This window comes from Castanea sativa, chromosome 1 (assembly GCF_040712315.1).
Source record: "Castanea sativa cultivar Marrone di Chiusa Pesio chromosome 1, ASM4071231v1".
In the NCBI taxonomy this organism is placed as follows: Eukaryota; Viridiplantae; Streptophyta; class Magnoliopsida; order Fagales; family Fagaceae; genus Castanea; species Castanea sativa.
This window is the reverse complement of record NC_134013.1, coordinates 62,469,532-62,484,810: the sequence shown is the minus strand read 5'-3', so window position 1 is coordinate 62,484,810 and position 15,279 is coordinate 62,469,532. Positions and strand designations below refer to the sequence as shown.

The 15,279-nt window shown below is 41.6% G+C and overlaps 1 protein-coding gene and 1 pseudogene across 1 annotated transcript; one reads left to right on the top strand and one right to left on the bottom strand.

Moving 5' to 3' along the window:
- The first annotated feature begins 597 nt into the window (after positions 1–597).
- Positions 598–3,801, top strand: LOC142642546 (ETHYLENE INSENSITIVE 3-like 3 protein; annotated as a pseudogene).
- Positions 3,802–10,242: 6,441 nt separating this feature from the next.
- Positions 10,243–12,183, bottom strand: LOC142631708 (uncharacterized). Its single transcript, XM_075805997.1, has 2 exons — positions 12,072–12,183; positions 10,243–10,571 (listed from the first exon to the last, which is right to left on the bottom strand). Exons 1-2 carry the CDS (start codon positions 12,181–12,183, stop codon positions 10,243–10,245), a joined length of 441 nt encoding a protein of 146 aa, XP_075662112.1.
- Positions 12,184–15,279: the final 3,096 nt, after the last annotated feature.

The window sequence follows — 15,279 nt, the reverse complement described above, 5'->3', positions numbered from 1 at the left end:
TGCAGTATTGCAAAATATTCCGTTATTACTCTGAATCATGTTATGTTATTAGAATCATAATTAGATTGGTCTATAAAAGAATCATCCTTCAGTTGTGTTTTTTTGGACATCTATATGTGTGTATATATATATATATATATATATATATATGTGTGTGTGTGTGTGTATTATTTGTGTAGTGTTTCTGTAATTTTTTTTTTAGAAACAAACACACACATAAGGGATTATAATATATTTTATTGTATTGTTTTGTTAAGTTGATTGTTTTCTAATATGTAAAATGATTTTGTGCATTGCGTGGGTTAAGTGTTAGTCTATATTTATATAAATCTAAAAGCTAAAACATAGTATTTAATATTGCTACGCTTACATTGAGCCATATTAACAATCATGTCATTACCATCATTTTTCTTAAATTTCTCCTATAATTTTAAAATAACTTGCTAAATTTTAAAATACTAAAAAAATAAAAATAATTCACAACTCTATCTCCACCATAAAACCCAAGCCCAAGCCCAAGCCCAAGCCGAAGCCCGAACCTGTAATTTAAGGTTTCAATTTTAAATGTAACCTCTCCCCACCTTTTGGTTTACCGTGTTTCACAGTTCGACTCCCCACCTTTTAAACGGCAACCCTTCATCAAAGTTAATTTTTCAGCGGTTTTAATTCCTCAACGGCAACCCTTCAGCTTTTGCTAACGCTAGCCTGTAACGGCAGTCTCTTTGTCTTTCCTCCTTTGCTCTTCCTCTCCTCACAGTATACAAATACTGACAAAAGCTGGATGATTCAGTTTCGGTATCTCTTAATCCCAGTTTCTCTTGTGCTCTATTCTTTTGACTGCCCTGCGTAATAATTCAATGTAAGGATTAAATTAATAGTATTGTTTCTTTTGATTGATGTTTTTTTTTATAAAAAAAATTTGTTACTGTCTCCTTCGCGTTGTGATATGGATGATTGTTATGTTGATTTTTCTTTGTACTTGATTTTTTGTAGGACGTTGAATTTTTGATTGCTGAGTTTTTTAATTGGAGCTCTACCTCTTTTGTGTTGTGGGTCATATATGGGTTAGTGTGATTCTGATTTCTTCGTGTAGTGCTGTTTTGTGGATACCTCAACAATTTGGTTTGGTTAACATGTGGGGAAGTTCTAGCTAGGGATATGCCAACTGGGTTTTTTAATTGGAGCTCTACCTCTTTTGTGTTGCGAGTCATATATGGGTTTATGTAGATATTGTTTAGTGAGAGAGGCTGAACAGTTCATGTAGAGTATCGTTGACATTAGAAAAGACTTATGGCCTAAAAATTTATGTAACCAAAAGAATATTTGACTCTAACAGTTAGAGAAACTAGATATGAGGGGTCCAAAATTTCCCATATTTGATGTTTTGGTAATGACGCTATTAAAATTCGTCCTTAGCTGCGCAGATTGGTCCAAGACAGATCCCAGCCGTAAGTTTTCTCATATTGAATCAACCAAACAATTATCAAAGATTGCCAAATTCCCTTTCAATTTTTTTTTTTCTCTCTTAAATTTCCAGTTATACTTTAAGAAGGAATAATAAAATGGAATGTGATGACAAACCAAATAAGAGAAGCTCCAGATTTTTTTGCGCAATGGTAATACAAAAACAATGTTTTTTTTTTTTTGAGAAATAATACAGAAACAATGTGGTTAGTCCATCTTCTACTCTTTCTATTTTCTTTTATAGATTTCTATTTTTTTCTCTGTTTTATTTCCAAGTGTAATTCCCAAATTTTGAATGTGCTTGTAGAGTTATTTGATGATTATCCAGTTGGGGAGAGGTAAGAAGTTTTTTTACCTGCAAACAAGTTCAGGTATTTAAATTTCACCTTCTGCCCAAGACATTATTTTCTTTCTCAGCATAACACAATGCAAGACTAATGCAATGATATATTTTGTAGCTTAGATTATTGGGAGAATTTATGTGAAACAATCTTGGAAAATATTAAGGGTCTACTTAGATCCATAGGAGATTTTAGGAAACATTTGCATAATTTTTCAGATCTGTAAAATTTTCATTTGCTGTCTGGTTGTTTGGCTTGTGCCAGTGTTTTTTTTGTTAGATAGGGATTTATTTAAAGATTTTTGAGTTTATTTACATTGCATGCATCATGTGAGCATACATTTTTGGGTTGATTCTTCTCTTGTGTGATTTCAATGACTATGTGTGTAGGTATGTGTAAGTATTTTCTGTCATTTTTGTGTGCAAGTATTTGGGTTGGGTCTTATCTTGTGTGATTTCAACGAACATGTAGTGTAATAGTATAACTTTTGCTATCATTTGTCAACTACTTTGTTTTATGGCTACTGAAATTGTTGTATAACTTAATCTAGTGCTTTGAATTGATTCTGTTGTGGAACTATTTTATGTGTAATTTAATAATTTTATAGAATTTGAGTTTGATTCATTTCTATCTGTTTAAAAGATTCAATTTTTGGAAATTCTGAGAATTATGGTTTCATATATCAAAAAAAAAAATTGAGATGTTGGTTTGTTTATAAATCTAATATAGGCTGTTGGGTCTTGTATTAATATTTGAACTGTTGTAATCTTAAGAATTTTTAGAAATTTTTATAGGTTTGGGGTCATCAGGAAGGTGGGTTTGATTGAATGAAAAAGGAGCTGTTTGGCTCAATATTTGTGAATTCATTGGATTTCAGCAATAATTATGTTCTGTTTGGTTTCTGAGATAAGGTAGGAATATAAAATTAATGTGGATTTTTTATTGTGGATTGATTTTGATGTTTAATGTAATAGAACCTAGTGCAATTAGGGAGCCTAGTACAACTTTTCATTTTAGTCCTAGAGTGGCTGTATAGCTTGGGGATTGAAACAAAATAAGTGGTAAGATTAAAGATTTTGATTAGTTTTTTTCCAAGCATTTTTCTTATTAACCAAAGGGTTGTTGTAATTTGATTCAATGGACCACATTATGTTGGTTGATGACACATTGGGCAACAGTTTGGATTTAGAAGTTGGTGAATTAATTAAAGTGTAACAACATAGCGGATGAAGATGTGAGTGATGAAGATATTGAAGCAGAAGAATTGGAAAGGCAAATGTGGAAGGATCGTATCAAACTCAAAAGGCATGAGGAAAGAAAGAAGATTGCAGCCCAACAAGCTGCAGAGAAGCAGAAGCCCAAGCAGACAACTGATTAAGCTTGGAGGAAGAAAATGTCTAGAGCACAGGATGGGATTCTCAAGTATATGCTGAAGCTACTGGAAGTTTGCAAAGCTCGTGAATTTGTCTATGGTTTCATTCCTAAGAAGGGTAAGCTAGTGAGTGGTGCTTCTAACAACATTAGAGCTTGGTGGAAAGAAAAGGTGAAGTTTGATAAGAACGGGCTAGCAGCCATAGCCAAGTATGAAGCGGACTGCCTTGCCATGAGTGAGGTAGAAAATAATCCAGAATGCGAACTCTCAAAGCATTCTCCAAGACTTGCAAGATGCTATTCTTGGGTCACTTTTGTCTTCTTAAATGCAACACTGTGACCCCCTCTCAAAGAAAGTACATGCTAGAAAAGGGAGTTCCACCACCTTGGTGGCCAACTGGAAATGAAGATTGGTGGGTAAAGTTAGGGCTACCCCATGGTCAAAGACCTCCTTATAAGAAGCCACATGATTTGAAGAAGATGTGGAAAGTTGGATTATGAACATGCTGGATCTAAATGAATGCAATCACATGTTACAATCTTATAAAAAAAAAAAGTTGTGCACATCACTTTCAAGGACTCTGCAATCACATGCTGCTAAATGCAAATTAAACTTGAAATGTCATATTTACATGTTTGCACGTACCAAAATAAAAATGTCACATTAAATTTGAACATACTGACTTGATTACACATATGAATATTTATCCTTGATGTGTTGCTACTTTGAAGTAGTGAGAAGGGAATTTGAATTGTGCATGTCGATCTATAGAACAAATGGGGTTTGATGGATAGCTTAGTGTCATATTTGATATTTTTATGTTCTGGTCTTTCGCAGGACGGTTGAATAATAAAACACTGCATAGTGATTGACTTTGCATGGATTGTAGAAGGATTCACATTTCTAAGATATTTATGAAGGCATTTTTTTACCATTTGCTTTGTCTTTGCCCGTTAAATCAAGTTTTGCACTTATCAAGTTAAAAAAAAAAAAAAAGAAAAAGAAAAAAAAGAAGAAGGTCAAGAGCTGCATATTGAGAAATTGATTCTTTCTATCTTTTATCTTAAAAAAAAAATCAGATTCTATTCTAGTTGCGTTAACAAATTCTATTATTTTATATGGATTGCAAATAATATACAATGTCTTTTTTAATAAATGTTTTATGAATTATTATTTATACTAGTTTAAAATATTATTGATTGATGATTGTGTGTTGATGCCCACTTTCGACAAAATGCCCAATAGTAGAAGAAGCCCAATAATAAGGAAAGTGGAAGGACAAGGAAATATGAATGGTAAAAGGAAGTTATTACGCCCAATGGGCCAACATGGTAGGAATGACAGCTAGCAGGCTCGTGGGAGGAATAAGAGGTAAAAATAGAGTAAATGGACCAAGGAAGCCCAAGGAAAAAGGTAGTAAGCCCAATGGGCCAACATGGCAAGAATGACAGCCAATAGGCCCGTGGGAAAAACAAGCGGTAAAGATAGAGCAAATGGGCGAGGAAGCCCAAGGAAAGAGGTAGCAAGCCCAATGGGCCATCATGGCAAGAATGACAACCAACAGGCCCATGTGAGGAATAAGAGGTAAAGATGGAGTAAATGGGCCGAGGAAGCCCAAGGAAAGAGGTAGCAAGCCCAATGGGCCAACATGGTAAGAATGACAGCCAACAGGGTTGTGGGAGGAATAAGAGGTAAAGATAAAGTAAATGGGTTGAGGAAGCTTGATGCAACAAACCCAATAGTCTTGTATGGGAGGACTAACAGCCACAAGGCCCATGCTCGGGGCAAGAAGAGGAATGGCAGAAGTGGAAGCCTAGTGGACTATGTGGGCAAATACCTTTGCCCGAACAATACCCAGTCCACGGAGGAATGAAAGAAGGTAATGTAAGCCCAAAAGCCCACACACCCCTCACGCCACAACATACAAACACGACCTAGTACACATAACAAAAGAGGACAACGTAGGAATGATAGGAATGGAGTGGAAGCAAAAGGAGACAAATGCAAATGGTAGTGGTATACGCGCAAGTCTCAGAACACCACTTACTTGTACCCAGCCAATACATAGGAGGTAGGCCCTCGGTCAATGGATTCATGGGGTGTGGTTTGGTGGTGGAAAGAAAAACACAAAGAGTAGAAAAGAAAAGAAACCTAACAAAGAGAATAAGAAAACTAAGTGGAAAGGAAGAGTAAGAACGTAAAATAGAAAAAAATCAGGCAAAAATAGAGGCCTGCATCGGTAGACCAACTTTTCTCTCCCCTCGACATTCTCACTCTCTTTGGCCTACAAATCAGAACTCAAAACCATTTAGGGCCTTTTCCCAGCCCAAGTAATTTCTATAGCAGGAATTTGCATTGAGATTACCCGTGTTAGGGAGTGGCTCCCTTTCTAGACCTATTCCTGCTAAACGGCCTAGCCTAAGATTGGGGAAAACAAGGCCATCGCTATTGTATTGCTAGATGCTGTCATTCCCGCTCTATGACAATCCCTTTTAGTTTGCGTTGGCAATCCTGATGATATTGGTTTTGCTTTAGTGTTATATGTTTTGCTATAGTATTTTTCTTCTTTTTCTATTTGTTATATCAATTGTTATGCTGTAACCCTGCTTATTTTATTTACGGTATCAATTGCTCAGGGTGACTCTATTTAGCGCATTTTATTATAATGATTATTCTGCCATAGTATATGTCTATTGTAACAGTTGCCCCATCATGACTACACCTTATATCCATCCTGCGATGCTCACCTTGGGTTGTCTCAATGTTGGGCAACCCTGACTCGTGCACAAGCTGGCCAATGGGGCAACCCAATGAGGCTAGTCCCAACTTCCTTACCTTATACTCACTGGCCTTAGTATAGCAGAAGGGTCAAGGCCCAACCACACAAAAAGGCACCCACATTGTGAATTTTTTTTTTTTTTTTTGGGCTCTGTTTTATACTTTGTCAATGGTTATTGTCATCATTCCTGCAAACGCGGAGCAAAGGCCTTACAAAGGTGGTCACCGATGTGGTACCTACCATAACGCCTCTAATGCTAAAGTTAGTATAAAGCTCTTTTTTTGGAGAAATAATAAGAATTCTAAATCAATATAAGAGTATTCTAAAGCAAGAGATCTCATACCCCCCTCTTGTTGCGCAGGCTATATATATATGTATATCTTCATGGTTTCTGGTCGTTGGGGACTTAACTGTAGCTTTATTGCTTTGTTTGTAACCCCCCGGGGCTCATGATTGTGGAATTTGATGAGATTCAATGGTCAGTCATCTGATCAGTAACCGTCTGAGGCATTAAATGCTCTTTATTATTGGTTTGCTTATGTTCGTCCATGTTGCGTTGAGGTGGATGAGTGTAATGTCGTCTATAGAATGTGAGTTCGTCAGTCCCATCAGCCGCCCTTCAGGTTCCGTGGTCGTCACGATGTGTCATGACGACCATTGGAAGGTGAAGAGTTTTCTGACTGGATGCGACTCTTGGGGGTCTATTCCTTATTTAATGCATAGTGGCGGCGCCCCACGCAACGTGGCCACGTGGCATGTTCTGATTAGTGCGGTTAATACTCCAATGGTATGACTCTTGGGTTTCTCGCTGAATTTCATTTTTTTTTTGTGCCTTGGTTTTTAAACTTCTCCACTTTTCACTTTCTTCTCCACTTTTTCCAATCTTCCAATCATTGTTCTGAGCTTTTTCCTCTCCAGCCTCTCTCTGCGTTTTTCTTAGAGTCGGTGCTTCCAATTTTTTGCATTTTAAGGTATGCTTTTTTTTTTTCCCCTTTGTTGTCTTTTTCGCATAGCTTTATGGCAGATTTTTGATTTTCTCCTTTTCCTTCCCTTTTTCTTTCCTGTGTGCGTTTAAATTTTGGGGTTTTTAGGATTTACCTATTTCCTTCCATTCTTTTGGTTTTCATGGTCAATAGTTCTGAGGTTAGGGTAGCTTGCCCCTCAGTTTCCTTCTTTTTTGCACGTTTAAGGGCTACTTTTGGTACTTCCCGTACTTTTCTTCCTTTGATTAGGAACTTTGTTTCTGAAGGTAGTGGTTTAGGCGTTGTGTCCGGTGAGTTATTTCCTGTGCTTAGCTAGTCAATTGATTGGTTTGAGGGGTTGGTGAGTGAGAGAAGAGGAATTTTTGAGGTAAGATCGAGCGAGCTTGATACTAGTCTGTCATCTAGTGATGACCCCGTGGAGGGGGATATTGCCGTCTCCGTCCCTAAAGTGGTTAGGGTTTTTCACGCCCTTGGGAAGGTATGTGGTTTGGACGGTGAGACGCTCTCTAGGTTTGAGGATAGGTTTCAATTTCCCGATAGGTTTCAATTTCCCGATAGGGTTAGGGTTCGTCTACTCCGTGAGGAGGAACGAGCCTGCCACTTCTCGCCAGGGAAGTGTGCTTCTACGAAACTGCCTTCCTGAGTAGGCTTAGATTACCCGTCCACCCGTTTATTATGGAGCTTCTAGGGCACTTTGGTATTGCTCCTGGGCAACTTATGCCCAATTCGTGGAGGATAGTGATCAGCTGTATAGAGATATGGCTGGCTACTACAGAGGGGGACATGATTAGGGTGGACGAGCTTATGTACCTATACTATTTAAAGCCGTCTAAGGAGTATGGGTACTACAAATTGGTGCCTTGGGAGAGGAGGACTAGGATCATCCGGGACCTGCCTTCATCATTCAGATACTAGAAGTCTCAGTTTTTTTTTGTGTCTGGGGATGATTGGGAAACTCCCTCTGACGAAGTTTCGGGTGATCTTCCTAGGTTACTCTGTCGATGGAGATCCCTGAACCTAGGTGCATCGTCGTTTCTTCTAATCCTTTGCCTTTTAATCTGCTTGTGTTCACTTCATTGTTATTAACTTTTTTGTTCATTGTTTCACGCAGTTAAGAGACTGCCTAAGCTCAAGGCAGGTACAAGGACCGGGTTGAGAAGGCCATTGAGTATGCGAGGACGATCGAAGATTTTGACTATTTGGTTGATCTGCAAACTCTAGCTTTTTACTTCCTCGATCCAGAGCCGTCTGCCTTTGTTTTGAGGAACTTAGAAATTGAGCAGACAAAAAGTAAGTGTTGAGTTCGTTTGCACGGTTCTTCTTCCCTTTTTCTTTTTGTTGACAAGGGGTTTCCCTTTGATAGAGATGACTACGAAATTTAACCAAGGAATGTATGCGCGCATGAGGGCAAAGAAGAACAAGCCCCACTCTAACATCGAAACCAGGGGTGTCCGAGTGACGGATAGAGGGGCCTCCGTCACTCCAGGCGCTTCGGTCACTCCTGGGGTTGAGACGATGAGGACAGCCGCCCTGGACACCTCTGTTGAAGAAATTCCCCAGAGGAAAAGGCCGCGTACCAACGATAAGGGGAAGGATAAAGCTGATTCTCAGTCGTCTAGTGTCTAGGATGATGCCGAAGTTGTGTTGGCGAGGGTGCAAGAGATCATCACTGCCGAGGATATGAAAGTGTTCTCGGGTTCGTCTCCTAACGAGATTGTGAGTTGTCATCTTCACAAGCTCGTCCAGGTAGTGTGTTTGGGCAAATCCATCCTTCTCTCCCTCCTTTTTTTTTTATTTTTTTTATTTGGCTTTTTTTTTATAGGTGCTGGGGGAGAGCCTCCACATTACTTCGGAGTTCCTTACTCAGGAAGCGAAGGTGTCGTCGGCAGTGTCACGGATGGAGGTCTTGGAAGTAGAGAATTCCAAATTGAAGAAAGATTTAATTACTGCTATGGGGGAGGCCAATACTGTCAAGGAGCAGTTTAAGGTGGAAAAGCAGCTTGTCACGAAGAAGGACAAGCAACTCTTGGCGGTAAAGGAAAAGCTGAAAACAATTGCCGCAAAATCTATTGAAGCTTTCCAGACGATGGAGGAATACAACACCGTCCTTTTCAGCTGGTATTTTAAAGGCTTTGAGCTCCTGAGGTGGTACCTCGTCAAACATCCGACTGGAGTGGACTTGGAGAATCTCGATCTTGAGGACGTGGACAAGGAGATGGCCGCCGACAAAGCTTTACAGTTTGTTGCTCCTGAGGGTGCCACTCCCGAAGATGCTCCTTTGCCTCCTCCAGATGCCTGAACCTGCTTGAACCAGTTTTCTCTATATACATATAATTTTATGTTTTTGGGGGTGCCTAATGTGTTTTGGGCTTTTTTACTTCTATTTTGAGAACAATTTTTCTAATTTTTAGAACAATGCCTTTCTCAACCTAGTGTTTATGGGTTTTTAATTTCAATGTGGAAACAATGGTGCCCGTTGTTTTGGGGCCTTTAATTATATTCATTTGCGTACTTACTGGTTTGTTCTACTGCCCTTGCGTAATCTTTGTTTACCTCGTTCCTCTAATTATTTCCTCTTATGACTTGCACTTTCGTTGGAGGGGTTCTGATTCATCAATATCTTTTCCTCATTTATGCGGAACTTGGTCACTTGGACATTTTTTGCGATTCACCCTTACTTGAGGGGGTTTGGTCATTCATCTTTCTTCGTCAATAACTTACCTCCGTTGGCACAGAGTTTTTTTACTTAGCCAATCTTTATGACTTATACCCATCTAAGGGATCTTGTCATCCTTTGGCTTCGTCAGTAACTTACATCCGTCAATGCAGAATCTTGTTACTTAGCCAATCTTTATGACTTACACCCATTTAAGAGATCTTGTCATTCTTTGGCTTCGTCAGTAACTTACATCCGTTAGCACGGAATCTTGTTCCTTATCCAATCTTTATGACTTTTAGGCTACTAGTTTTGCTTGCATTAGGCCATTGGCTGAATAACATTGGCTGAATAGTCCTTTTATTGCTTTTTCAAAAAATGAATACAAATTTCTGTTACATCTATTGATGGTACTTCTTCAAATGCTCAATGTTCCATGGTCGTGGGAGCCTTTGTCCGTCTAAGGTCTCCAGGTGGTAACTGCCTTGCGTTGAGTAATGGACGACCCGATAGGGTCCTTCCCAATTTGGACCAAGTTTACCTTGGGTGGGATCCTTGGTTGCAGAGGTGACTTTGCGCAAAACAAGGTCCCCTATGTCAAGTCGTCTGAGCTTCACTCTCTTGTCGTAGTATTCGGCCATCTTTTGCTAATACTTCATCAATCTGTTAAAGGCTTCAGCTCTAGTCTCGTCCAAGCAATCCAGGTTAACCCTTAATTGATCGTCGTTGCTTTCCTCATTGAATGTCTCTCGCCTGATGCTGCTTATTCCCACCTCAACTGGGATTACCGCCTCAGTGCCGTAAGTGAGTCTGAAGGGGGTTTCTCCTGTTGGGGTCCTTGTTGTAGTCCTGTAAGCCCACAATGCATTGGGCAGCTCCTCAAGCCAGGCTCCCTTAGCTTCGTCCAGCCGGGTTTTAATGATCTTAAGTAATGTTCGATTGATCACCTCCGCTTGTCTGTTCGCCTGTGGGTGCCCTGGGGATGAATACTGGTTCTTGATCCCCAAACTCAAGCAAAAATCTTTGAAGCCCTAACTATTGAACTATCGCCCGCTGTCTAATACGATCGTCTGTGGAATCCTGAATCTAAGATAATGTTCTTCCATACGAAGCTCTGGATTTTTTCCTCGATAATTGTTGACAATGCCTCTGCTTCAACCCACTTTGTAAAGTAATCAATAGCGACTAGTAGAAATTTTACTTGTCCCTTGCCTCGTGGAAGTGGACCGACGATATCAATCCCCCATTGTGCGAATGGCCATGGGGAGGCTATCGTCGTCAGTGTCTCTGCTAGGAGTCGTTGGACATTCTCGAATCTCTAGCACCTGTCGTATTTCTTAACAAGCTCCCTCGCATCTACCTGCATAGTAGGCCAAAAGTAACCTGTCCGGGTCACTTTACTTACCAAGACTCTGGGGCCTGCGTGATCTCCACATACCCCTTGATGGATCTCTTCTAAGATGTAATTGGCTTCCTCTTTGTCAACGCATTTTAGGTAAGGCATAGAAAAGCCCCTCTTGTACAAGGTATCATTTAGGATTGTGAATCTGGCTGCCCTCTTCTTGACCTTCTTGGCTTCTTCTGCATCCTATGGGAGGTGTCCGCCTTGGAGGAAAGATATGATCGGGGTCATCCAGTTGCTTGTATTCTGGATTGCAAATGTAGGAACTTCTTCAATGCTGGGGTGTTTCTGGACTTCCACCTCAAGTCCGTGCCTGTTGATCCTTCTTCTGATGATGCTAGCTTCGCGATTTCATTTGTTATCATGTTCTCGCTTCTTAGGATCTGCACGAATTCCACCCTGTCGAATTCCTGTATTAAGTGCTTTGTTAGCCTGAGATATTTTCACATTTTGTCCTCCTTTGCTTTATATTCCTCTTTTATTTGCCTTACCACCAACTTAGAATCACTCTAGAGGAGCAAATTTTTTTGCTCCTAGTGCTTTCCCGACTCTTAACCCCGTCAATATTCCTTCATATTCGGCTTCATTATTAGTGGCTAGGAACTTTAGCTAGACTCCATACTTAAGCATTTCTCCGTCTGGGGTGATGATGACCCCTACTCCTCCCCTTTTTTAGGCTGACGAACCATCGGTCTGTATCGTTCAGCACTCTGTATCATCGGAGTGGCTGTCCTCGTCTGAGAGGGTGAACTCGGCAATGAAGTCCACCAAGGCCTGGGCCTTAATCACTATCCTGGGGTGGTATTCAACATCGAACTGGCTAAGCTCAATTGCCCACTAGACCATTCTCCCGGCCGCTTCGGGCTTGTTCATGGACTTTTTAATGGGTTGGTTCGTCATTACCAAAATGGGGTGCGCCTAAAAGTACGGTCGCAGCTTGCACGAGGCTACTATCAATGTGAATGTGATCTTCTCAATCCTCGGGTACGTGGCTTCTGCCCCCTGGAAAGCTTGGCTGACGTAGTAGACTGGTAGTTTTTTTCTGTCCTTTTCCCGAATCAGGGCTATGCTTACAGCTGTGGCTGACACTGCCAGATATAGATACAGGCTTTCCCTTTCCTTTGACAGACTTAAGAGGGGTGGATGGCTCAAATAACGCTTGAGTTCTTGAAATGCCGCTTCGCATTTGTCGGTCCAAACAAAGGCCTTTTTCAGTGTTTTGAAGAAGGGTAAGCATTTGTCTGTTGCTTTAGAGATGAACCTATTAAGTGCCGTTATCCTACCTGTGAGCTTCTGGACATCTTTGACGGTCTTTGGTGATGTCATATCGAGAATAGCTTGTACTTTCTCTAGGTTTGCTTATATTCCCCTTTAAGACACCATGAATCCCAAGAACTTCCCCAAGACTACTCCAAAGGCACACTTGCCTGGGTGTGGTGAAAGTTTCGCTGAGGTCGTCCAAGTGAACAAACTCTTCCTTGCTCTTGACGAGCATATCATCTACATACACCTTCATATTCCTCTCGATCTGTTTGCTGAACATTCTATTCACCAACCTCTGGTAAGTTGCCCCTGCATTCTTCAGACTGAAGGGCATTACCTTATAGCAATAGAGCCCTTGACTCGTGATGAAAACAGTTTTCTCCTGGTCTTTTTCGGCCATCTTTATTTGATTGTATCTCGAGAATGCATCCATGAATGTGAGTAGCTTGTGTCCTGCTGTGGAATCCACGAGCTGGTCAATCCTGGGTAGAGGAGAGCAGTCTTTTGGACAAGCTTTGTTCAAGTCCGTGAAGTCCACGCACATTCTCCATTTCCCGTTTGCTTTCTTCACTAAGACGACATTGGCAAGCCAATCTGGGTAGTAGACCTCTCTAATGAATCCTGTTGTCAACAGCTTGTTAACCTCGTCTGTCACTACTTGATTTCGCTTGGGAGCGAAGACCCTCCGTTTTTGCTAGACGAGCGTCTTCTCGGGATCCACATTTAGCCTATGTTGGATAACTTTTGGGGATATACCCGGCATGTCCTCGCGACTCCACGCAAAGATATCCAGGTTCTCGCTGAGGAGCTAGAGGAGCCTCATCCTCATCTCGAGGCTTAACGTCATCCCTATTCTGGTCGTCTTGGCTGCATCTCCTTCAACCAGCTCTACTATCTCCATAGCTTCTGTTTTATCTCCCTGCTCTTCCTCAATCATCCATGTATGGTTCTCTCTTGTAGCTAGCACGGCTTGGTAGCATTCCCTGGCTAGTACCTGATCCCCTTTAACCTCCCCGACGCAGTTTTCCGTTGGGAATTTTACTTTCAAGCAATAGGTGGACGTAGCCGCTTTCCAGCGATTGAATGTAGGTCTTCCTATAATCACATTGTAAGACGAAGGGCAATCCACCACCAAGAAGTCCAATTGATGAGTCAGCTGCCTTAGGTGAGTCCCCACTGTGACCGTCAGTGTCACTATGCCTTTAGGGTATACCCAGTCTCCGTTGAAGCTGACGAGGGGTGAGTTTAGTTTTAAATCGAAGAGCTAGATTATATCCACAGAGCTGCCATTGTCTACAAGAATTCTCCTGGTGTTAAATCCTTCTATTGTGAGCATTATGACTAAGGGGTCGTCATGGGGCTACTTCACTCCTCTAGCATCTTCTTCTGACAAAGACATATCTCGATCCGTTCGTCTTTGCTTAAACGGGGGTATTCGGTGGACGCTATTCACCTGCCTTTGGCATGCTTTCTTAAGATCTATGAATGATCCTCTTGCGAACGGTCCTCCTACGATTGTCTTTATCTCGCCTACCACATTTGGAGGATGCTGGGGCACGAGGTCCTCATCCCTGGGCGTGGAATTGCACCAGTTTCTTCTATCGTCCCTAGACTTGCTAGATTCCCCCTTTTTCACAAACTTCTGCAATTTCCCTTTCCGTATGAGTTCCTCTATCTGCTCCTTTCAGTCCCTGCAATCCTCAGTGTAATGACCGTGATCCTTGTGAAACTGGCAGTACTTCTTTTTGTTACGCACATTGGGCAATGAGTGCAGTGGCCTTCGCCATTTAAGATAGTGCTCATCTTTAATCTGCGCCAAAATCTTATCAACAGGCATAACTAAAGGAGTGAATTTTACCGTTCGAGAAGTTTTTTTGTCCTTCCTTTTACTCCCGTCTCTAGCCTGACAGTCTGGATGCTTCCTCTTTCGTCCTCTACGATCATCTTCTTTCATTCCCTTGTCACCCGGCTTCTCCACGTCTCTTATTGCGGCTAGAGCATCTTCACGTTAATGTACTTCTGCGCCTTTAGGAGCATCTCTGCCATCGTCTTAGGTGGATTCTTCGCAAGCGAAACCACGAACTCTCTGGATTTCAACCTAGCTTTAAAGGTTGTTAATTGCACCTTATCGTCAGCTTCGTCCACCTCCAGGGTTTCTCAAGTAAAGCGTTTCACATACGACCTCAGGTTCTCTTTCTCCCCTTGTCTAATGGTGAGTAAATGGTCTGCCGGCTTTGTTGGGCGTTGTCCCCCGACGAAATGGCGCAAAAAGGCGCTGCTTAATTGCTCAAAACTATCTATGGACGATATTGGTAACTTCATGAACCACTCTCTTGCTGCTCCCTTGAGAGTGGTGGGGAAAGAACAACACAATATTTCATCAAGGGGCTTGTAGAGGCCTAAGGTCATCTTAAAGGTGTTGAGGTGGTCCAAGGGGTCCTTGAGTCCATCAAACGGCTCAAGCCGAGGCAAGTGAAATTTCGACAGTACCGGGCATTCCAAGACTGCCGCCGTGAAAGGGGAGTTTGTTGTCTTGACCATTCTGTCCAGGCTTCGATCTGTCTTCCCTTTAATGGCTCTCTTCAATTCCTCCATCTCCTTTCTCATTTCCCGGAGAAGCTCTGAGTTTGGTCCCTCAGGGGCGGTTGGCCTTCTGCAATCGCTCCTCCTTTGGCTATCCCCTTCGTCCTCCTGATTGACCCTGGAGCGGTTGTCCTCCTACTAGAGTCGTTGCCTTATCTCATAATTCCGTCTGGTGAGCTCTTCCACGCTAGCTGTGAGTGCTTGGATTTGCAAAGCCAATGCTAAAGGATCTTGATTGGGTTCCATCTAGGCTTTAGAAAGCGATTGGAACTATATTCTCGAACCTTAGCGCGAAAATGTCGTTCTTGTTCCCACAGACGGCGTCAAACTGATGATGTGTGATCGTCAGTCAAGTTTGTGCCAGATGCTGTCCCTTGTCGTCGTTCCTACAAACGCAAAGCAAAGGCCTTACGAAGGTGGTCACTAGTGTGGAACC

Coding starts and splice junctions, on each gene's coding strand:
- LOC142631708 (XM_075805997.1), bottom strand. CDS start 12,183: ATGCGAAGCGGCATTTCAAGAACTCAAGCGTTATTTGAGCCATCCACC. Junction 10,572..12,071: donor TGGCAGTGTCAGCCACAGCT/GTAAGCATAGCC, acceptor ATTCATCCCCAG/GGCACCCACAGGCGAACAGA.